This window comes from Micropterus salmoides, unplaced genomic scaffold (genome assembly GCF_014851395.1).
Source record: "Micropterus salmoides isolate LMB-PRFRI ecotype aquatic unplaced genomic scaffold, ASM1485139v1 Ms_hic_scaffold_19, whole genome shotgun sequence".
NCBI classification, from domain to species: domain Eukaryota; kingdom Metazoa; phylum Chordata; class Actinopteri; order Centrarchiformes; family Centrarchidae; genus Micropterus; species Micropterus salmoides.
Genome location: NW_024041039.1, coordinates 32,670,302 through 32,694,599, shown reverse-complemented (window position 1 = coordinate 32,694,599; position 24,298 = coordinate 32,670,302). Strand labels below are relative to the sequence as shown.

Here is a 24,298-nt window from a genome sequence, read left to right as displayed (position 1 = left end):
TGCTCTACTGCTGTCCATTCACAATCATAGCTATGGCAGTTATGTCATGTACTCTTTGCAAATGCAACATACACTTTTACTTTCTTTGGTAGTGTGAAGGTCTCGGCTATTTAGAGAGATAGTGGAAACCATTCTGTGTCAGCAAAAAGATCAAAAAGTCTTGTAAGCTCCTCTGTTTGGTGAGGTAACTGGCAGAGAATGTGAATGGAGTATTGACCTGTCTGGAAGGACAGACAGACAGCAAACATCCAACAGTGAGCTCCAGGCAGACAGGAAATCAGCTGGAGAGATCTTATTTATTTTGTGTGAATGAGATTTATTTGATTTTACGTCTGGTCAACATGTCCTTCCAAGGTTATCTGTTGCAGTGGCCGGCTGTGACTGGCTTACTGACTGGCAAACAGAGACAAATAATGATGTTGATGTCCATCTGTTCATTTATTTCTAAAATCTAACATGCTTCCATTCAAATCTGGCAAAATAAAATGGGAATCAATGAATGTTTGTATTTCCCCTTATTTGAATATATTCAAGAGGATGTGACAAGATGTAACATCATTAATCAAGCACAAATTACCCTGATACTTTATGGCATTCCACTGCTTCTTCACACCTAAGATGAAATTTTTTTATTTTTCATACCTTCGGATGTATTCATCAGCTGGTGATAGAGGGGAAATAATATCCCCTCTATCACCAGCCCAGGCCCATGTCTGGACCAGAGCCAGTGTGTCTACGGTCTAGATTTGATGTTGCAGTTATGCACACCCCTGACACCCTTGCTCTTTTTATTGTTTACCTTTTTGAGCTATCTGATGGAATGGAGGCATAAAACAATCAGTCGCAACACAACATTAATAGTCTTGTGTAACCAAGTGTTTACATTGAAAACACAGTGGGTGGCAGCAGCAACTCACTGTCTGTTTGCACCTCTAGCCTTTCTAACACTGCAAATTAAAACAAAATAATGCAAAAAATTCTAACTATGCTTATTCTTTATATGTCAAATATTTGACTTTAGAGCTCACAGTCGTTTCAAGCTAACATCAAGCTAACAGTTGTTTCGATATAATAGTTGATTTAAACCAAAGTCGATTTGAGCAAACATTCGTTTCAAGCAAACATTCGTTTTGAGCTAACACTTGTTTCGAGCTATCAGCCATTTCAAGCTAACATTGAGATAACATTGTTTTAAACCAAAGTAGTTTTGAGCGAACACTTGCATGTTACTAACTCAACTTCTCCCCTTTCTGGTAGTCTTTCTCGTCCCTCTCCTCTCTCCTCCTACCACTTCCTGCAGGTGTTTCTGGCTCTGGAGCTGTGGAGTCTGGATCTGTGGCTGCGGGTCACCTGCTGCTCCCGTGTTCCTGCTCAACACCCTCAGGTACAATTATTGTTACTAGTCCTATTGTTGATCAATCTTTTTTTTTTTTTTGTTGAATAACCGTCTTGCTTTATTTGAGCAATGAGCATTAATCTAATGCATATAAATGTGAAGAAAAACACAGTTTCACACGCTTTCTGTTGCTACAGTGCAGAGATAAATGCTGATTATGACACAACTGATATGTGTTGATCAATGAAAACAGAACTACATGAAAAGTTTCCTTTTACCCACATCCCTACATGTTCAGACTGACATGTAGAAGTCAGGAGTCTGTAATGTGCAAACAACAGGGTTCATGCATCCTACACAGCTGTTCTCCTGTTCGTGCCTTCTACTCTATCTCATTGGAGGTTCCCACGGTGGCCTTGATCTCCATTTCTGGGCAAGGTCCCCCTTCCAACATAACATCATCAATAGCGATGTCACTCCGTACTGATGGACCCCTGGTCGCTGTAAACACAATCTGATGCTGGCTGTCACACTGGTACTTCACTGTGGCCCTCAGCCAGGCGAAGCTCTGCTGACCTCTCCGTTGTTGATCAATCTTAAAAAAACATAACATCAGCTTCCATCTCTACGCAGATGATTCGCAAATCTACCTGCCCATCAAAAGATATGATGGTAGTTATTTAACAAGATTGATTTTAAGATTCTATTGTTTGTTTTTAAAGCTCTTCATGGACTAGCTCCAATATTACTGATCTGTTGAAGCCACATGCTCCTTCAAGGTCATTAAAGTCTGCAAACCAGTCTCTTCTTGTTGTTCCTAAAACACGGCTCAAGAGCAGGGGCGATCGAGCTTTCTCAGTCGCAGCCCCAAGACTGTGGAATGAATTGCCTCTCAATGTCAGACTGGCACCAAGCCTTCTGGTTTTTAAATCGCGACTTAAATTACATTTTTATTCCTTGGCTTTTAATCTGGCATGAGTACTGTATGTTGTATTTGTCTGGTGTTGTATTTTGTCTATTTATTGTTTCATGTCAATGTACAGCACTTTGGTCAACCTGGTTGTTTTAAATGTGCTTGAGAAATAAAGTTTGTTTGATTGATTGAACATCCACCCACTCCAGAGAGCTTGCGCACACTTTCTCCGTACAGAAATAGACAATTACATGGCCATTATTCTCGATCTGGCCCCAAGTTAGAGGCATGGTTCTACCAAAAAATCCACATACACACTGCTTCCAAATTCACAGTTTGCTTCAGCAGTTCATTCAGGATACGTACACTTGACCTTACAAACGTAACACACTCCCCACATGGTACCCTGTCTCAACCTGCTTTCCGGGTCCATTCCCGGCCCACCAACATCAAGACCTCTGGTTTTCTCCAACCTTGGGGTTCCACGGTCTGCACAGAAAACAGTGGGTCTTTCCATGTCCCTCGAGTTTCTAGGAGTCACTCTCGACACAATCTTTTTTACACTTCAATCTGAATCGAAAGCTTAACCAAATCAGCGTTCAATCTCCAATTCCTCCTCACCCCACATCTTTGGCTCAATCCTTGCCGATCAACTTTTTTTCTACCAAAAACAATTGTGAAACCCGACAATTCCAATCTTTACATTGCTGGCACTTATTCTACAGGTTTTTGGGGTTCTATAAGGAAAGACTTTTTGCAGCCGAATGGTCTCTGAAACTCTACCACCAACAGCATGGGCCTCTCTCACATTACAGGCCAGCTTTGAAGAGCTTCAGCCACAATCACAACTAGCACAACAACATCCCTTGTCTCGAACCTTAGAAACTACGTTCACACTCGCTCTCCTTGGTTTCACTTCACTGCATCTCCCCTTTGCTTGACCTTTGTTGTCATACCTGCAATTCAGACTCATTCCTTAAAAACACTGCGTTCTACTAAAGCTAACCAAGTCTAATCAATCGGGCCAACTTACTTGTCTTTTGCTCTTTCTTTCTTTTCTTCTAAGCCCAGTCATCTCTGAACCCTTTCAAGAGCCATGTAAACTGTTTGCAACTCTGGCATCTGGCACAACCATGTCAGATCGTCTCAGAGTCACTCGATTCCAGTTCCACCAGCAAGTACCGATTCAATTCCGGTTCCACCAGCACTTCCGTCAAGTACTCTTTTGTCAGGCATTTCTCCCATCCATTACTCCGGTCACTCCTCCAAGATCGGAGCTACCATTTCAACCTCCCACAGTGTCAGTCCCGATCACTCGATACAGTTCATGTGCTGCTGGTATTCCCAAGCATACCATCACTACGTTCGTTCAGATCTCAAAGATCTCAGATCAGCCAATGTTCTCTCAAATAATTGGAAGCCGTTTTGAGGGTTCATCGTGCAATGGTGCTATGGCAGATTTCCCTATCGTAGCTTACCCACAATGCTTTCTAATGTCTATTCAGCAACTGCAAGCCTCAGCCATCTTTCTGTTTTGTTCATCAATAAATCATTTAATCGTATCTGTTGATTGTGGTCCTTGCTAGTGAAGTAGGGTCACCAGTGATTATGTATATTATATTGCAGTCAATATGTCTTTATTGTTTTGTTCATAGTGTGTATATTAGTGCTGTCTATTCTGTAGTTTGTGTCTGATTTTATTTTATTAATATTTTATTATTGTGTTATGGTATTATTGTATAAGTAAGCACATCGTGAGCAATGTACAATCCTGAGTCAAATTCCTCGTATGTGTACACATACCTGGCAATAAAACTGATTCTGATTCTGATTTATGTCAGTAGATTCAGTAGATCAGAAATATCACACACTGGACCTTTGACAATTTAATTATTTTGACAATTATTTATTGCCAAAGGGCCATTTGTAAAGCACTTATACATTTTTGTTCATAGCCCTCGACTTAATACTGTAATTTCATAAATCCTGTGGCACTGCACAGATTGCTGCCCATTGCGTTTAGGGAATGCCAAATGCAGTTTTTTGGTAATTTCATGGCCACGCTTGCCTGCCACACCTGTGGCGCACTTTGATAAAGTGGGTGGGATCAGAAACAGTACATTATAAATGTACGTTATAGGTAAACATGCTAGAGGTTGTGTCAACATGGACAATCACATTGATTACTTTCATCATTAAACACAGGGCTCTCCCCATCATAATGCAGCAACAATATGTGGAGGAAATGTTTTACAGTATCTAGGACATGCAGTGAATATGAATATATAACAACTATGTATGCTTCAGCTATAACGTTTATAGATGAAAAGTGGCTAAATGCAGGAACTCATAACCTTAATAACATCCATTCCATCCATCCATCGTCAACCGCTTATCCTGCCTACAGGGTCGCGGGGGGGCTGGAGCCAATCCCAGCTGACATCGGGCGAAATGCGGGGTACACCCTGGACAGGTTGCCAGTCCATCGCAGGGCCACACAGACAGACAACCAGTCACACTCACACTCTAAGGACAACCTAGTCCGCCTGTTTTTGGATGGTGGGAGGAAGCCAGAGCACCCGGAGAGAACCTACGCAGACATGGGGAGAACATGCAAACTCCACACAGAAAGGCCAGGGCAACCGAGGTTCGAACCCACGACCTTCTTGCTGTGGCGCCCATCGTCAGCCGCTTATCCTGTGTACAGGGTCGCAGGGGGGCTGAAGCCAATCCCAGCTGACATCGGGCGCAAGGCGGGGTACACCCTGGACAGGTCGCCAGTCCATCGCAGGGCCACACATAGACAAACAACCACTCACGCTCACACCTAAGCACAATTTAGTCCGCATGTCTTTGGAGTGTGGCTGCTGTTAATTAATTAACATTCCACCATTTGCAATCAGTGTCATATTTCAATTGTTTTTCAGTTAAACACCATAGCTCTCAATCGGGTAGCAGCAGTGTATTTCACTCTCACTGCACTTGGCTAAGTTCCATCCAATTTGTATCATGGGTATGTCACCATCATTTACCGGTCATTCAACTGTCGACAACTTCTCTGTCAGTTACAGACCGATCAGAGCCTCGGCATTTCTCCCAGTGCTCCGGTGATGAGTCCAACTATGTATTAAATGATTAGCGGCGGGGAGGGGTGGAGGTTACGGTAGGTTGTTGTCTTAAAAGTTACTCGCACACTGTTCATTAATCATTTTTCTCATTGCACGTTGGCTTATCTGTTTTTAGGGGCAAATGCGAGAGCCCGGTGTGGGCGGAGATAATGAGCAGACTTAAGGTCACACAGAGAAGAGAGCGTCACAAACACCTTTTCTATTTTATCAAATTGCACACTTTTTGCGTTTATGTAATCGCACATGACAACATCGTGATTGCGATTAGATTAATTGTACAGCCCTAGAGATTTGATTAGTACCTCACCCACTCACATATTCTGTCCTAAACTCATCAAAATCAGAAAGAGCTTCACTGGCAAGTAATTTTTTAAGCGTACGAGGAATTTGCTCTGGAAAAGGTGCTTCACTAAGACAAACAGTTAACATAAATAAATGTAGAAAGATATAAATATGGAATAAACAAAGGCAAGTTATCAAAGAATAATAGAATAGAGATTAATACAATTAATGTGCAGAGAAAGACAACTTGGCAGATATTTACATGTTCATGACTCACGGTTTGTTTTGTGCAGATGTAGCGTGACCTTCAACGAAGCAGCCCCCGCGGCACCTTTTGCCTACATTACACTACATAAAATATACGTGGCACATGTATCACGTCAAAATGTACAAAAAATCTCTTATAGCCATTATCCAACGAAGGTTAAAGTCAAGGGCAACTGGAATTGGTTGAAGATAGGCAGAGGCAGACACCATCTCCACATTTAAGAGTAGGCTTAAGACTTTCCTATCTGATAAAGCTTATAGTTAGGGCTGGCTCAGGTGAGTCCTGAACCATCCCTTAGTTATGCTGCTATAGGCCTAGACTGCCGGGGGATTTCCCATGATGCACTGAGCTCCTCTCTCCTCTACTTTCTCTCCCTCTGTATGCAATCTTATCCCATTATTGCATGTTACTAACACAACTTCTCCCCTTTCTGGTAGTCTTGTGCTTTCTCGTCCCTCTCCTCTCTCCTCCTATCACTTCCTGCAGGTTTTCTGGCTCTGGAGCTGTGGAGTCTGGAGCAACCTCTACTGCAACGACTATTGTTGCTAGTCTTATTGTTATTATTGTTATTATAATCATTAACATTACGATGGTTACCATTAACACTATTATAAATATCTGTACCATTTTTCATTTAGTCTATAGCAACATTACCTTCACTGTCTGTACCTCTGTGTGTATATTGTGTAGGCTGCCTCTCTCTCTCCTTACATCTCTCTCTCCTTACATCTCTCTCTCTCTCTCTCTCTCTCTCTCTCTCTCACCCCAACCGGTCGAGGCAGATGGCCGCCCACCCTGAGTCATGGTTCTGCTCGAGGTTTCTGCCTCTTAAAAGGAAGTTTTTCCTTGCCTCTGTTGCCTAGTGCTTGCTCTTGGTGGGAACTGTTGGGCTTCTGTAAATAACATCACAGAGTACGGTCTAGACCTGCTCTTTTATGAAAAGCGCTGTGAGATAACTGTTGTTGTGATTTGGCGCTATATAAATAAAATTGAATTGAATTGAATTAGATAATAGAAGGCGTTTCGTCCCTCATCCAAGAGAATTCTTCAGTTCTGACTGACTGGTAGGGAAACTCACTTATTTAACCTCTGTGGGATCGTTAGCTAGCATAGTCGATACTGCCAGTTCGTTAGTGCTCCCAACAGTTGTCATGGTCGTTATGCAGCATTCAGACCAACCGCGAATTTTCGCCTCGCAACGCTTTCCTTGCGTGACTACATTCGCTGGTTCACACACAACGTGAGAAGGCGATTTGAACGCGATAATATGAATAAACACAACTTGCCATTACTACAACTGTATGAACCCAAAGTAAACATTTTGCTGTGATTAAATAGCAATAAACGGATTAAACTGATGCTGAAATAACTACAACATGATGCAGATTTGTTAAACATATGACTTCATGCTTTGTCAGGTCTGTCAGCAAGACAGCAGGACAACAACTTCTAAAATGTTTGTTTTCTGAACGGAGTTAGGATCGATCAGGGCTATGCTATGCTAACTTGGTCACAGTACAATGATAGCTGGAATAAAGTTACAGACACGTTTTCTGAACTCACCAGGTAGTTCAACCTCCTTTCTTTTCTCCAAGTAATGTCCAGTTTTGTCCGTTTTTTATATAAATATGAAGTCGTAGTCCGACAGAGCTAACGACGCTAACAACAACACTGGAACCGGATGTGCAGGGAAGTTAGCTACTGAGAAGCTCCAGTGAAGATAAATCAATGTTGAAATCCCAAAAACTAAAGCAAAAAGCTAATTTAATACAAGCAGTTAACGGCGTAGTTGTCAGAGCAGAATCCGACCGACTACGGGTGTTTATTTGTCCAATGGTTGCAGCGCTGCTCCCTGCTCTTCTCCCCCAAGTTTAGCAGCTCACTGCCGGCCAGCAGATTTTCAATCCCCGACTCTGCCTGGCCCTCTCCACACATCGCTCTGAAGCCTTGTTAACAGGAACCAGGAAAAGAGATCACAATTTTTCCTGTTTTAGCTTCTTTGCATTGGCTTCCAGTAAAATCCAGAATAGAATTTAAAATCATTCTTCTTACCTACAAAGCTCTTAATGGTCAGGCACCATCTTATCTTAAAGAGCTCATAGTACCTTACTACCCCACCAGAGCACTGCGCTCCCAGAATGCAGGGTTACTTGTGGTTCCTAGAGTCTCCAAAAGTAGACTAGGAGCCAGAGCGTTCAGCTATCAAGCTCCTCTCCTGTGGAACCAGGTTCCAGTTTGGGTTCAGGAGGCAGACACCATCTCCACATTTAAGAGTAGGCTTAAGACTTTCCTCTTTGATAAAGCTTATAGTTAGGGCTGACTCAGGTGAGTCCTGAACCATCCCTTAGTTATGCTGCTATAGGCCTAGACTGCCGGGGGATTTCCCATGATGCACTGAGCTCCTCTCTCCTCTACTTTCTCTCCCTCTGTATGCAACCTTATCCCATTATTGCATGTTACTAACACAACTTCTCCCCTTTCTGGTAGTCTTGTGCTTTCTCGTCCCTCTCCTCTCTCCTATCACTTCCTGAGTCTGGATCTGTGGCTGCGGGTCACCTGCTGCCCCCGTGTTCCTGCTCGACACCCTCTACTGCAACAACTATTGTTGCTAGTCTTATTGTTGTTATTGTTATTATTGTAATCATTAACATTACGACTGTTACCATTAACACTATTATAAATATCTGTACCATTTTTCATTTAGTCTATAGCAACATCACCTTTACTGTCTGTACCTCTGTGTGTATATTGTGTAGGCTGCCTCCCTCCCCTCTCTCTCTCCTTACATCCCTCTCTCTCTCTCTCTCTCTCTTTCTCTCTCTCTCTCTCTCTCTCACCCCAACCGGTCGAGGCAGATGGCCGCCCACCCTGAGCCATGGTTCTGCTCGAGGTTTCTGCCTCTTAAAAGGAAGTTTTTCCTTGCCTCTGTCGCCTAGTGCTTGCTCTTGGTGGGAACTGTTGGGCTTCTGTAAATACCATCACAGAGTACGGTCTAGACCTGCTCTTTTATGAAAAGCGCTGTGAGATAACTGTTGTTGTGATTTGGCGCTATATAAATAAAATTGAATTGAATTGAATTGAATTGTTAAGTTCTCAAGAAGCAGTCGTTGAACAGAGGAGGGGGTCTACACCCCCACTTATCCCCCCACCTACAATCCTGTCCTTTCATCACTTTCCAGGAAACTTAACAAGCATTTCCTCTTGGCCTCACATTTGTTTATCTCAACAATGTAAAACCGAATTCTCAGTGAGACAGTAACCTTACTGTGAATATGGTTTACTGACCCTGTACTTCATATAAGTACCTCTGGGTATTGTAAGGCCTAACCACTGGTGTACCTTGATGACAGACAGGTGAACATGGTGGAAGGGCGCTGTGGTGTAGTGATGGTTCAAGTAAGCAAACCCGGAAAACATTTAAGCAAAAGTCCTTGAAAAACTTCTATACTGTATGTAATACATTACACAATCAAGGGTTAAGTAAGGGAACTGTAATGAACCCTATTAAAACTGTTACTGAAACACATTAAAAAAGCTCTTTAGTCTGTTGTCCATAACAATTTTGAATTTTTCTTTGGTTCTATAATTCAGCACATTAGCCTTGAAATGAAATAACTATGATGTTAAAGGAGATAAAGACACACTCCTGTCTACATCAGTGGTGCTGAGGTGGAGCAGGCGAACAGTTTCAGGTTCCTGGGAATCAGCATTACAGAAAACCTGCCATGGTCATCTCACATCTCCACGCTGGTGAAGGAAGCTCAGAAACAGCTGTATTTCCAAAGGAAATTTGAGAAGTCAAAATTCCTGTGCCACATTCTTGTTTTACAGAGGAGCAACAGAAAGCATCCTGACTGGAATCATCGCCAATGTACCACAATGTATGTTGAGCTTCCATCTTTTTCAACAGCTGAAAAAATATGTTATAGGTATATGAGTTTGGACAAAACAGCTACGAGACAAAAACAATTAAGTGTATCGCTATGTAAACCTTTGCTGTACTGTTAATGTTAGCCTTATTTCAAATCATGTTTAGTTTCCTTGATAAAGATGATATAATGTTGTATCATGTTTTATAACCATATTATTGATTGTTGTGTCTTCTTAGGACAATATTGCCCCCCCCCCCCCCCCCCACACACACACACACAAAACACATGGGACATAAAGACAACTTATACAGTAGTTTTAGCAGCAAACATCCTCCTTTATTTTCCACTTTGTTATCTCTCCTTTGACATATTAAAAAATAAAAAACATTTCACTTAGAAAAAATGAAAAGTACAGTAGATGAAATGGAAACAGGGAAGTCTATATCAGTTACTGAGACAGAAGTAGTTTTACCAGATTGACAATGAAAAGAGATGCAATGGTTCTGTGTCATGTTGACCAGGTGCAGTTCACTATCCAACCAGAGACCGAGACAGGGACTCTTTCGTCAAAGGTTTTCATTTGCACACCTTTGTCACTGTGATCAGAACAAACTGTGTGTCCTTAAGATTAAATGCCATCTCTTCAACCTTACCAAACAGATCCTTTTTTCCAACATATCCAACATAACAGCTCAGAAAATTTAAAGCTATTAAATGGTTCCATGTTATCGAAATCCTAAGATTTGAATCCTAAGATCTGAGCTGAGTTTACATTAAGATATTTAGTTTTAGGACATAAAACACATTTGAAAGTGAAAAAAAAATAGAACTTTATAAAAGATAACAGGGAGAAATAACTCATCTTATGTTTATTATCCTGCTCTGTTATTTCACACTATTGAAAAACTGTGCAGACAAGTTATACATCTGTAATGCTCATGATATTGTTAGGGTAAGTATTGTAAATGGAAATTAAGTGACCCTCTACTAATTTGTAATATTATGTTATGAAAGAAACATAATACTCTGATTTATCTGATTTCTTTTTTATTAACTGGCTTTACTGAATAGCAGTATAGTGGATGGGCTTGATATTTCATCATGCGGGGTAAAAAAAGGGGGAAACAGCTATAATGAAGCAGGCAGTCATCAAATAACTGGTACTCTGTCACACCCTTTGGTGTCTCATAAACGCACAACGTAGCCTACCCTTTATCTTTCTATGAGATGCCTTTTATCAGTGTTTAACGTTGTGAAAGGGTCCAGTTTGATTAGGTTCAGGCACCAAAACTATTTGTTAGGTTTAGGTCAAGACCATAGTGTCACATACATAATGTTATATTACTTTAAATAAGTAAACAGTTGACTTTTGGTGAAAGCATTAGAAATGGTTATAGTTATCAGTTTTTCGACAGCCCGCTGAAGCCAAAATTTGGGGGAGCTAAACCCCTTTCTGGCTTGCCCATAATTCGTGCTGGATTATTTACCCCAAATAACCGTGTAAGCACCACACTGCATTATTATAAAAAACAGTTCCCACTGGGAGGGCAGGTAGTGGTTACATCATGCTGTGGGGTTTGCTTCTCTGCTGCAAACATGAGTGTAATAGGTGAATGAACACAGAAAAATCCTTGATCCAGTCTGCGAAGAAAACAGCCAATTGGGAGAAATTTTGTTTTACCGCATGACAATAAGCCCTATTTGTTGCTTGAAAAATTGTCCAGATGTGTGATGCATAACCTGCCCAGATAGGCTCATTTACTAATTACAGACTTGGAGGGGGTAATTACTTACTACCTAGATCACACTGGAAAGATGTTTTTACTTTTACATTAAAAGGGTTTCTGTAGGTCAGTGTCAAAAAACATTAACATGTTCGATTCAATAATGTAAACATGAAAACACTCAAAGGGGGTGAATGGTTTTTATAGTAACTGAAGATCTGTACATTGAGCTGTCAGATGGAGAACCATGGTCAGTATGTACCATAGTCAGTATCTACTGTATGAATGAACATTTTTCCAGAGAAAGGAAGGGTAGATAAATCGTGATAATAATCATACATACATACAAGTTAACATGACCACAGTGAAACAAGGTTCTATATTAAACTCTCCATGAAATCCTTTAAAATGTATTACTATTTTAAAAATGGGAAATTGTGATTTCTTCTGTATTAAGTTATTTGATTTTTAATTTAAATGGAAATCACGTAAAAAAGGATTTCAGCAGCAGGGCATAATAACAGATTTAATACAAACTCAACCTCGGCTTTATAGGTTGCCTTCAATCAGTTTGCTAGTGTGCTGGACTGGGTGATGATGATTTCAAAAGTAAATTAAAATTACATTACAGCTTTTTGGCAGTTGATATAATCAATACCAGGGTAGAAGAAGTACTCAGATGTTTTTTTAAATAAGCAATACCACAGTAAATAGACAGTAAGTAGTAACACTTTGTATGTACTGTAAAGGTATTCTTTATGCAGAATGGCCCATTTCAGAATAATGTGTATTATATTATTGAATTGTAATTATTGAGCCCTTCATTTGTACATTACTTTAATGTTGCAGTTGGTAATGGTGGAACTTATTTTTTCTATATATACTGCTGGGTAGCTTGTGAATTTCAGTCCAAGGGATCGATAAAGTCTTATCTTTATCCAATCATACATCATAATTTATTTGTGAATTAAATTTTGTATTATTATTATAAATCTGTAAAGTAATTACAAATTAAAGGTATCGAATAAATGAATATATTTTCTCGGTATTGTGGCAGATTAGAAGTTCAAAATACTCAAGTACAGTACTTGAGAAAATGGACTTTCCTCTACTGACTATAACACAGCTTTTGATTTGTACCTTTTATACAAATTATATAAAACTGAATGACTTCCCTACTGAAATAGGGGACATGTCCTCCCCTGTACTTGATTACTCCTACCGTTTACTGTAGCTCTGTTCCAGCCACTGTCGTACATCCTTTAGACTGTAAAAAAAAGGCCCCTTACCGCCCAGGTAGGCGATCTTTTTCTGTTGTACTATACACACCCGTTCATTGGACACACCGTAAGCCACATTAGCATTGTTGTCCATGCAGTCGGCCACCAGCTGACACTGCGGTGGCAGAGAAAAGTGCTCAATGAGTTTGCGCGCCGCTCCCAGCCTCTCCTCCAGGTTCTGGTGTTTTCGGACGTTGAAAGAGCAAGTGCCCATAGGAGGGACCACCCAGCCATCAGATGGGTGAGCCTCATCAATGTACACTAAGAGGAAATCAGCTACATCACTGAAGTCCTCCACCAACTGCCGGAAAGCTGGCAGGTGGCTGATGAAGGGGGGTCAGGTGACTGAGCCAAAGTTTACCACCAGAGGGCGATTTGATGACTCAAAATCCAGAAGGCGGCACTCTTCTCCATTTCGGTTCCTGGCACCAGGTGGCACATTAGTCATATTACTGATACTGCTGCTCCACCGAGGGCCATCAGGCACCTTTACCACATTGGAGTTGGGAGCCTCGCAGCCAAGTTTCACCTGAGGTAAAAATAGGGATTAATCTTTACTCACAGACTACACACATCAAGAAGATGTAAAGTGAGCTTGGTCTTCATCTGTTAACAGATTCTTTCCATATTTTAAGTCTTGTAAAAGCATCCATATTTAGGGTTTCTCAGTTGTATTATAAAGCTGTTAAAACTGTGATAAAGGGAAGGTCTTGTGAAGGGGACTCGTAGCTGTATGTTCACCAATAAGTATTGCTTAATAATATTTGTTTTAATCACTGAATTTCAGTCAACATCTTTTATAGTCAACCTTTCTAATATACACACTTTTTCAAAATAAAACTTGTACAATATATATATTCACACTTTTGCACTATACTTGTACAATTACAAGAAGACACATGTAGTAGCACATGACTCCACTTTAGGGAGAGAGCAAATGTGTCTCGCACACACACATGCGCGCGCCTATCTGTTGTATGGTCTCCCTCTGTACAACACAAATAGTAGAAAACACACCAGAGCCATATTGGGGCCCTAGCACGAAATGTACGGGGTCCCTATTGGAACTGAAGGATTTTTTTTTCTTTTTTTCTGCAAAGTAACCTCAATTTTGGAAGCCTAAACGTGCTCGAAAACTCCCCAAACTTTGCACATAATTAAGGCGGGGCAAAATTTTTGTATTTTATGGGTTTCAAAATGGCTTGCTAGCGCCCACTACAGAGCAGCCCCTGGATGTACTCATCCACATGCCAACGTTCACTTAAAGTCATAGCGCCACCTGCTGGCAACAGGAAATGACACACTTTACGCTACGATTGGCTACTCCTAGCGTGTAAACCATATCAACTTCAAACCTGTCCCAGAAAACCCTTAACACATTGATGAAGCCATGTTGTAAAACTTATGAGTTTGCAGTTAGCATGGCAGTGGTGTGGCGGAGAAGTTAAACGCTTTGCCATGATACATGAAGTTGTTGTATGTTACATGATGAAATCTGTACCAATCTTTACGTGCTTTATAACAGTCATGCCCCGAACACATCTACATGCTCAAATTCAGTTATAGTCATACATGTAACACTTTCGTGCAGAGAGGCAAATTCACAGCCACACTTCAGAATCTGCAACGCAGCCGCAGTGGGTTAGCTGCAGGAGCGCTAGCTGGGCAGGAAACAGGCAGGTCTCGCTGCTAGCTGGTTGGCAGCAGGCCGGGAGTCTGGGGTCTTCAAAAAACTCTTTTCCCACCTTGGCAACCAACGCCTCAGCCTAGTGGCCACCTCCCAGCGAGCCTTTATCATCAGGAAACCAACAACACCAAAAACTACTGGCCTATCACATGCCTCCCCCTACAATGTACAAAATCCTAACATCCATAATAACAACTACAACCTACGAGCACCTAGCGGACAACAACCTACTACCAATGGAACAAAAAGGGAGCTACGGGTGCAAAGATCAGCTGCTCTAAAAAAGAAAGAAAGAACCTTACAAAAGCTTGGGTCGACTATAAAAAGGCATTTGACTCTTCCCCCATATCCAGATAACAAAGTGCCTAGAAATGTACAACACCTCGCCTATCATGACAACCTTTATCAGAAGAAACATGACGCAATAGAAAACCCTCACATCAACCACAACAAACTTTAATATCCAAACAGATCAATATCAACAATGGAATTTTCTAAGGAGACTCTCTCTCACCACTTCTCTTCTCCATTACTCTTGCTCTACTATCCTCTCTTCTGAATAACAGCGGATACGGTTACAAGACAGGCAACAGAGTCATCAACCACCTGTGGCCTGTACTATGAAAGGAGTTCAACCTACTCAGAGTTAACTTGTGGTTATCAGGCAAACTCAGTTAAACGGTACTACGACGGTGGATAAGATGTCGGTTAGTTGAGTCAGTGTTAACTTAATTGGAGTTGGTGCGCATTCACATAAAATTGTTGTGGTTGGTGTGCAGTCAGAGTTTGGTGTCAACGGCGCATGCTCCGTATTTTCCCCAGAAGAATGCACATGCATTGTGTCGGGATATGAGGAGTTTAAAGACACGTTAAAGACTAAATCTAATATCGTAAGTAAGTAAAATTGTTGCCTAATTATCTTCCCAGTGTTCTAATTGTAGTTCAAATCTCTGTTATGTATTTTATGGGCTCCTTTATTTATGTGTAGCCTAATATGATAAAGATGAAAAGGTACAACTGCACATAAGGTCCATTGTAATAGAAAAAAAGGAGCCAGCGGAGAGGGGGAATAATCTGAGACAAAATGATGAAAGATTAATCTACAAGTAAAAAACTTGAATATTCTCTGACATTATAGTCATACATTTATGAGAGAAACTTCACTTTGCAAGGCTGCAACATCACACACACGTCTGCCGTGTATTATACATGCAGTGGAAAGTTATATTAAACTTTGCAATCAGATTAAGCAGTGAGGAAATACTCACAGCCCACAATCACTATCATGCACCGAAGAGACTTTGCCTTGGATTGGGTGTATTCAGAAGAAAACAGAGTGATTTTTGATATTTTATTACATTAATTTCAGGGAATTTCCAATTTTTTTTGATGTGGTGTGCAGTCCACGTGCAGGGTAACCTCGAGTTAACCATGAACAAAACCTGCTCAGAGCAGTTTAGAGATGCAGCGTAAATTGCCATGGCAACAGACCTCGGGTAACACCTATCCATCTTTCATAGTACGGGTTAATCTGGAAGTTACACCCGACGTCACCAAGTTACTCCTGAAGTTACCTGGATAAGCCAGTTACCTCGCTTTGTAGTACAGGCCACTGTTCTACACGGGTGACCTGAAGACCTATGCTGAAAACGATGATGAACAGAAAGGCTTACTTGTTATTGTCAAAGGCTTGTGATGATATTAGAATGGAATTCGGCCTTGACAAATGTGTCAAAGCTACTTTCAAAAGATGCAACCTAACTAACCCTGAAAATATTGAGATTGATCCAGATATGACCATCCAAGATGTAGAACAAGTAGGCACATACAAATAACTTGGTGTGAATGAAGGAGATGGTATACAACACACAAAAATTAAAGACAAAGTTCAAAAAGAGTACAACAGAATAATACAACTGCTGCTTAAATCAGAACTGAATGCCATCAACAGGATAGAAAATCAACACCCTTACTGTCCCAGTCGTCACCTACATTTTCAACATCATCAATTGGAAACTGGAAGAACTAAAGAAACTAGACCGCAAAACAAGAAAACTGCTGATAGCTGAAAAAATGCAACCACCCTAAAGCAGCTGTGGATAGGCTTACATACCAAGAACATTAGTTGGTATGGGCCTTCAGAAGAACAAGGACTATTGCCCATATCGTTACAGTCACATTTCTCTATAGGAGCATGTACAATATGTAAAATTTGTAGATTTTACTATTTTTTTATGAATTAAAGATGTCAAGTACTCAATTAAAGTATTCATCTGCCTCTTAAACACTGGTGTAGGCCACCGTGCTGCTGGCACATTTCAAAAGCTGTGGAGGCAGTTGTCCCCCAACGTTGTCATTTGGAAACCTATGACAGACTTGAGCTGGGTCTGCCAGGAATAAAACTAAAACAACAGCCCCATCTACTGCAGCTCTAACCGTCCAGACTGTGTGAAGCCTGCAAAGTCTCAAGGAAGCAGGACCAGCACCTCTGCAGGTGTCAGGCATACCAGGACATTATTTACAGCTGCAGAGCAACAGATGGTATGCTGGATGTCAAGCATGGGCCAAGTCCACCCTGTGGCTGAGACCTCACGATGCAACACAGCTTCCACTGTGCGCGGGGGGTTTGTCTTATTATAACTATAATATTTCAACAACGTACATGTAGCCAGTGCTTGAATTGGGAAAAAGTAGGTGCCAGTACCCCTCCCCCCCAACAATGAATGTAAAATGTTAGTATAATATTAATATATTCACTGGTCACACTTTAAATTGTTGTGCAAGAAATTGCTCTACATGGTAGTGAGTCTCTGATTTGTTAATGCTACGTAATAACTTGTCATAATCATAAAATTAAATTTTAAAGGTTTACTGATTGTACTGTTGTAATGTGGTGAAAACATAAGGGCTCAGATTAGGGGTTTGACGGCACATTTGGGTCACGAGAACAATACAAGAAGATATTTTAACAGTATTACGGCTGTCCTAAGGATTTACATAGTCGAATCACAATCGTCAAGTCCTGCCTATAGTTGACTGAAAGTCGAATCACCTAAACTGACCCTTTTATCTCTCTCTCTCTCTCCCTCTCTCTCTCCTGCCATTCACCGGTCTTGTGGAGAGTTTTGCGTGCATGCCGTGCTGCCGACAACTGCATGCATGTCGCGGTTCTATTTAAAACTGCCGACAACTCAGCAGGCCAGGTAGGTGACAATTCAAAATATAAAAATAGAATGGAATATAATGCACTAATCATTTTTAAATGTCCTGCCTCATCCAGGCTGTGATTGGTCGGTTCACGAAAAGTGACACTGATAAGCTACTTTCTGCACATGGTTGCTTGAAAAGCACCCGAGCTTCTCTTCTCCCTCGTCTCTCTCCGCCAACAGAGTTTAGCAGGCAGGTGAGAACGGGAACACGTTAGCGTCACGTAGCGACCAGAGAACCTGATATGGAGAGGAGTAGAGTAATGGCAGCTTGGAAGAAGTGCCGGTATGCAAGAAAATGTCCCGGTACGCCAAAGAGTAAAATATCGAGGTGCCGGAACTGTGTACCGGTGCGTTCTGGCCCACTTCAAGCACTGCATGTAGGGTGAATTGCTCTTACCGTCAGCTCCTCAGACTGTGAGAAAGATAACACAAAACAAAGAATGCAAGAATAACAGAAAGATACATAAATTTATATCAACATGTATGTGTGCATATGACAAAAGCTACTAACTAAGACATACTTACTTAATACATACTACTATAAATCATTGACCAGGAGCTCCTTCTCAAGCCTTCAGATAGCGATCTGTTTGAAGTAGATCAGCAAGTCCTTTCCGTTTGTCCTTCTCAAGTCTGTTAATTGTATCAATGTTTCCCTCACTTGTCAAGCCAGGAGAGAAGGAACGAGGAAATATGTTTTTAGAGAAATTAAATGTCCTTTCCTCCAAAGCATCACGTAAAGCGACATCCGTTTGTGATGACGACTGGATGACTGGATCAGCTGTCAGTCTAACAGCTGTAGAGACTTTTGCTGCTCAGAGGCACAGGATCATTTCTACTGGCACAATGCTGATATTATCTGCATTTAGATTTATTGATTCTGAGGCTAAATGTTGGCCCTGTGGAAATTAAAATGATGTAACTCATATCAAAGTCGACGCTCAGTTTTAGGCTTTCCGTTTATTTCCTCTTCTGATATCCTTTAACACTACTGCATACACTTTATTTTAAGTCACATCACTCGCAAGTCAATCACTGCATTCCATCATATCAACCCAACGCTAGTGCAGCGCTTTCATTTATTCTTTCATCAGCTGATTTCATCAGATGCAGTCGGTGAGATGGCTGGATGTGCAGGCTTACTTTATTTATTTATAGACTTTAGTGCAGTTTATTGTCCGACTCTTTAGGCTACATGTTGGCTATGTTTTATTGTTGTCTTTATGGACTAAACACAGGAATGATCAGCCTCACATGTGACTGAACAGAAATGAGGATAAATGATGTAAAATGTGTTTCTTGTAGACAGATTCTCCGACTCTCTCTGACTTTAATTGTCTCCATGATAAAAATTTATGGGAGAAAGAAAAGAAAGAAAAATTTTTCTAATAAATAAATAAAGTTGTGTGTGGGACTTTTGTTATTCAGACCTACAATGAACTCTTTGATTTTTAGAGCTGACCCCAAACAGTCGAAGATTTGATGCTTCGATGGGCGGAGCCTGATTCGACTGTCAATCTCACAGTTGAAGCTTCGCAGTGAAACAAGGCAGCACCAAAGCAGTTCGATCTCTGGCTTACCCCCTTGACAGCTTCACTGGTGTTGTGCCGAGTTTTACTTACTGTGTAAGTTGAATGAATAGAGACTGCAGCTCTGAAGCTTCTCAAGATTAAAGTGGAGCTACCATGTGTAACACCTCCCCGCTCGCAATCGCCACGCACAAAAACACACATGATTCGACTATCAGTCAACTATAGGCAGGACTTGACTATTGTGATTCGACTTTGTAAATCCTTAGTCGGGGACAGCTCTACGGATTTTTAACAAGACAGTGAATCATAAAACAAATTAAATATAAGACTTTGCAGTGATACACTTCAGTGCACTTCACTGCTTCCCCGCCTCGCACCTCAACACCAAATAAACGATGCCCCGTAAACCAACAAAACCAGTCAACCACCATTGGCTCTCTTCCCAAATGCTTGGAGAAGAGAGGATGATCAGTCCTAGAACGCTTCAAGCTGTCAATTCTTCCACACTTTCTCCTTCTGGATGGAGGCCACGCCAGACTAGCTTGTCCTCATAAACCAACTAAGCACACACCCCAATTAAAATCACTTCTCTGGCTACTTCTTTGAAGAACCAGACTGCCAGTTTGTTTAATTCCTCATACAGGATTTTACATACACCTTTGATCCAGGTTTGCAGGTTATGCCAGATTCCTCCTACACATCCACAATTTGCAGTCAGCCGTCTCTGAGCCTGACTTAGTCAATAAAGTCTTAGATTAGGAAGTTAAAGAAGTTTCCATGATAGTACCATTTTCTGTAGGTCTTGTTGAAATGTGAGAACTTTGGATCTGTAAACCTCCTCCACTTTCATATACAACAAATAAATATGATAATTTACTGACAGCTTGACATTGATATACTGTAACTTATCAAAAACACATTTGGAAAATAAATATCAACATATCTTCAAGATTCAAAGACTTTATTGTCATTCTGACCATGTAGCTACTTGTACAGGACAGAATGAGATAGCGTTTCTCAAGGGCAGTGCAACTCCATACAGAATAAAACCATAGAAATTTAAAAATGTAAAAATGCCTTGTGCACAAGAGGGTCCAAATTAAGGAACGTCTGTCTGTTATAGAACTGGCATTTTGTTCCAAAGCAATGCAAAAAAATCTTAATTGTTGAATTAATTTCAATTTATGACTTCAAACCTGTCAGCACTTGTATGATATTACACTGTATCACACAACTGCTGACAGGTTGCTATACTCTAGTTGCCAAATGTAACAAGCCTTACTGAGGGCTAACAGTTAACTGTAAGTGCAACTAATATTTTCCCAGTAAGACATTCTTGCTTTATGGAGCTCCTACGGCTCATATAGTAGAAAACAATATTGATGTGAACAGAGTAATTAACAGAGGGAACAGATAGGCAACCCGTGTACTTTATGACCTCCGCCCCACCTGACATAAACTAAGGAGGGCAAAAAATATTAGGCTGAATTATAAATGATCAACATGAGTACAGTACAGTTTCTGTCTGTTTTGTCTGACAGTGTCATCATAAAATAACAATTTTACAGGAGCTTGTTAATGGCTGCTTGTCAACATAGTATTTATTCAGTTGTCTGACAACAGAAACAGAAAAACATGAAGATGAGAACAAAGTTATGACGTGAATTCGACTGCATTAAAATAAATGTAGGCTATAGGTAATCACAGAAAGCAGGAAGGGCCTTTCCTGTCTATCTGTCACACTATGTGTGTGTGTTACAAATTAAAATTTAAACAGAATAATTTAATGTTTTTGCATTAAGGCTCCTAACATAATAGTTAATTTAAGATGGCTGGCTGTATGCTGTATGAATTGTCTTATCCTACTCCCACAGTCAAACAGTGGTGATAATGATGCACAAGACTAATCTCCCAGCTTTGATTTCCTTTTTTACATTTCAAAAGCCTGAATAGTTCTTGTGACATATATTGACTCAAATAGGCTCCAAAGACAAGGTTTATTTAGAAATTGTATAAGAGAAAGCCATTCACAGGTCTGGGGGGCAGTGTTGGGTTGCTATGGAAATGTAATAGGTTACAGATTACAAGTTACCCTATTAAAATGTAATGGTAGTGTAACTTTTTCAATTACATTTTTCAAAGTAATGTGAGCTATTACTTTTAATTACTTTATGATGACGTTTCAAAATTTCTAATGAATGGTTTGAACTGTTTCCAAAGACCGCTTGAGAGGCAGTTTAACTGGATGGACTGCAAATTCAAACAAGAGAACCATCAAAAGCTTTAGAACAACATTAAACTTTACTCGAAGGCTGAGTAATGAAGACTAAACAAAGAAGCATTCATAGGACGGCCGTATTCTCTTCCTGTTTGTATCTAGACAGCCACAGACGCATTGGGCTGGAAGTCGCCGGTTAACAGGGTCACTGTTAACCCGAAACACCGGCACTTTGCTGAACACGGTCGTAGGTTAGACAGGTGGAGACTTGTGGCCTATATGTAAAGTTTGATGACAGACATCAGAAGGTTGCTTAGTTAACTCAAAGCACTGTAATCCGTATTAAACAAACATGGGTTGGTCGGGAATTTACCTGCTTATAGGCGTCCAGTAGGAAGCTGTTCCAGATGGAGCGGAGCCCGGCTGAGGTCAGCATACGGCGCCACTCTCCGGAGCCGGCGGTCCCGGAGCAGCTGAGCAGCGACACAGCGCGTTTCACGAGCACCACGGAGTCGTACAGGGCGAGGAACAGACAGTTGGAAAAGAAACCAGGTAGTATCTGGAGTGTCACGAGCAGGTCCTCACTCGCCATTCCCATTTTGTCTTTCTGCGTTTCTACGCAGCGATTTATTCCAGACTACCCTTCATTACGCACAACGCTGCATCGTCGGTCTCAGTCGTCCTACTCATAGTTTGTATTCTGCACTGTGGACTGCTCCAGACAGTGCAGAAAATGAGGGAGGTGTATTAGGGCTAGGCTACCTTAAAAAGCAGTCTTTTGTGTACTGCTAACCTTCCGATAGGCCCACAGACGAGCCCGGTGCTGCTGGATCACACTTCTTAAAAGGACGAACACTGTACTTCATATTAAACCCTCATGGCTGTAGGAACATTCTGACGTCAGATGTGCCCCCCCCCCCCCTGCTCTGTGCACAGTGACTGAACAAAGTTTTATCATTTTATTGACCCTGTATAAAATTTAATCAAACAATCAATAAATTCAGAGGTTAATATTTATTATGAACTTAGCCTTGGTAATTTTTATTTTGGCTTTTGAAGGCTACTGGACTGTGACAGGTGCACATAACAGTCCAGTAGGCTAAGCGAATGTAGATTAAAGGCTCTTCTCAGGTTAAAATTCCTGTATTATATATTGTTTATTCTAATATTTGTATGTATGTTTATGTATTTTTATTCCATGAGCTGTAAGCCATCTTTATCAAGATTAAAACAATTCAATACAAACTTTTTCACTTTCTGTGTAATGAATCTAGAATATATGAAAGTTTCACTTTTTGATTTAAATTATGGAAAAAAAGAACCATGATATTCTAACTGTATATTGTACTTTTTTGAAGAAAGAACAATTCCTTCTATATTGTGTTTTTTTATCATCAGAATAAGGCATAGGGAAATTATTGAATGAATCATAAAGCACCAAAATGTTACTTATGATACCTATCCGCAAAACATCATTCTTACATACTTTTAAAGGTCGTGTTTAGAATCATAGACTAACAACAAAGATTGTGGTGGGTGGAGGGAGGCGGTTAAGTGGTGTCTTAGTAATGGTCTCTCTATTCTGGTGCAAATGTCCTCTTTCATTCCTCTTTAAAATCATCTGTCCTCCCTGTACAAATATAGTTATAAGTGTAATTCAGGAACAAGACCACGACTCTCTCTAATCCAACCACCCCTGCTTCACTCATTTCATCCACCTGTGCCTCTCTAATCTAATCACCTGCACATACATATATTACAAATTACTTATAATCTTAGCCTACTGTAACAGATTACGAACTGGTTCTCAGCCCCTCAGGGATCTGTATGATAATCAGTCCGTGCATCCATAGTTGCATCCAATGCCAAGCAGCCAGCCACTCATCCACCACGACCTTGCTCCGTTATCAAGTTCCTTAGCACCGCATCGTCCACTATTCTCCATCCAGCAGCAGACTCCACCAAACACACAGAGGTTGTAGCCGTCACCGCTGACTTTCGAGAGAAGAGAGCTCTTTAAGCCCGACACATGGCTTCTGACCCCTGCTCCCTTTGTGCCTAATTGTTATCGTTTGTTTTCCCCTTTTCCTCTCGTCTGTCTCAGCAGGCTGTACATGCTGCCCCTGCACATACAGGTGCTGGTCATATAATTAGAATATCATCAAAAAGTTGATTTATTTCAGTAATTCCATTCAAACAGTGAAACTTGGATATTATATTCGTTCATTACACACAGACTGATATATTTCAAATGTTTATTTCATTAAATTGTGATGATTAAAACTGACAACTAATGAAAATCCCAAATTTCAGTAGTAGAAAATTTGAATATTACTTAAGACCAATACAAAAAAAAGGATTTTTAGAAATGTTGGTCAACTGAAAAATATGAACATGAAAAGTATGAGCATGTACAGCACTCAACACTTAGTTGGGGCTCCTTTTGCCTGAATTACTGCAGCAATGCGGCATGACATGGAGTCCATCAGTCTGTGGCACTGCTCAGGCGTTATGAGAGCCCAGGTTGCTCTGATAGTGGCCTTCAGCTCTTCTGCATTGTTGGGTCTGGCGTATCTCATCTTCCTCTTCACAATACCCCATAGATTTTCTATAGGGTTAAGGTCAGGCGAGTTTGCTGGCCAATTAAGAACAGGGATACCATGGTCCTTAAACCAGGTACTGGTAGCTTTGGCACTGTGTGCAGGTGCCAAGTCCTGTTGGAAAATGAAATCTGCATCTGCATAAAGTTGGTCAGCAGCAGGAAGCATGAAGTGCTCTAAAACTTCCTGGTAGACGGCTGCATTGACCTTGGACCTCAGAAAACACAGTGGACCAACACCAGCAGATGA

General features: G+C 40.9%; 1 protein-coding gene across 1 annotated transcript; it reads right to left on the bottom strand.

Moving 5' to 3' along the window:
* Positions 1-10,105: 10,105 nt before the first annotated feature.
* dio2 (iodothyronine deiodinase 2) lies at positions 10,106-22,333 on the bottom strand. Its single transcript, XM_038728279.1, has 2 exons — positions 21,823-22,333; positions 10,106-13,332 (listed from the first exon to the last, which is right to left on the bottom strand). Exons 1-2 carry the CDS (start codon positions 22,045-22,047, stop codon positions 12,742-12,744), a joined length of 816 nt encoding a protein of 271 aa, XP_038584207.1. The 5' UTR covers positions 22,048-22,333; the 3' UTR covers positions 10,106-12,741.
* Between the last annotated feature and the right edge of the window lie 1,965 nt (positions 22,334-24,298).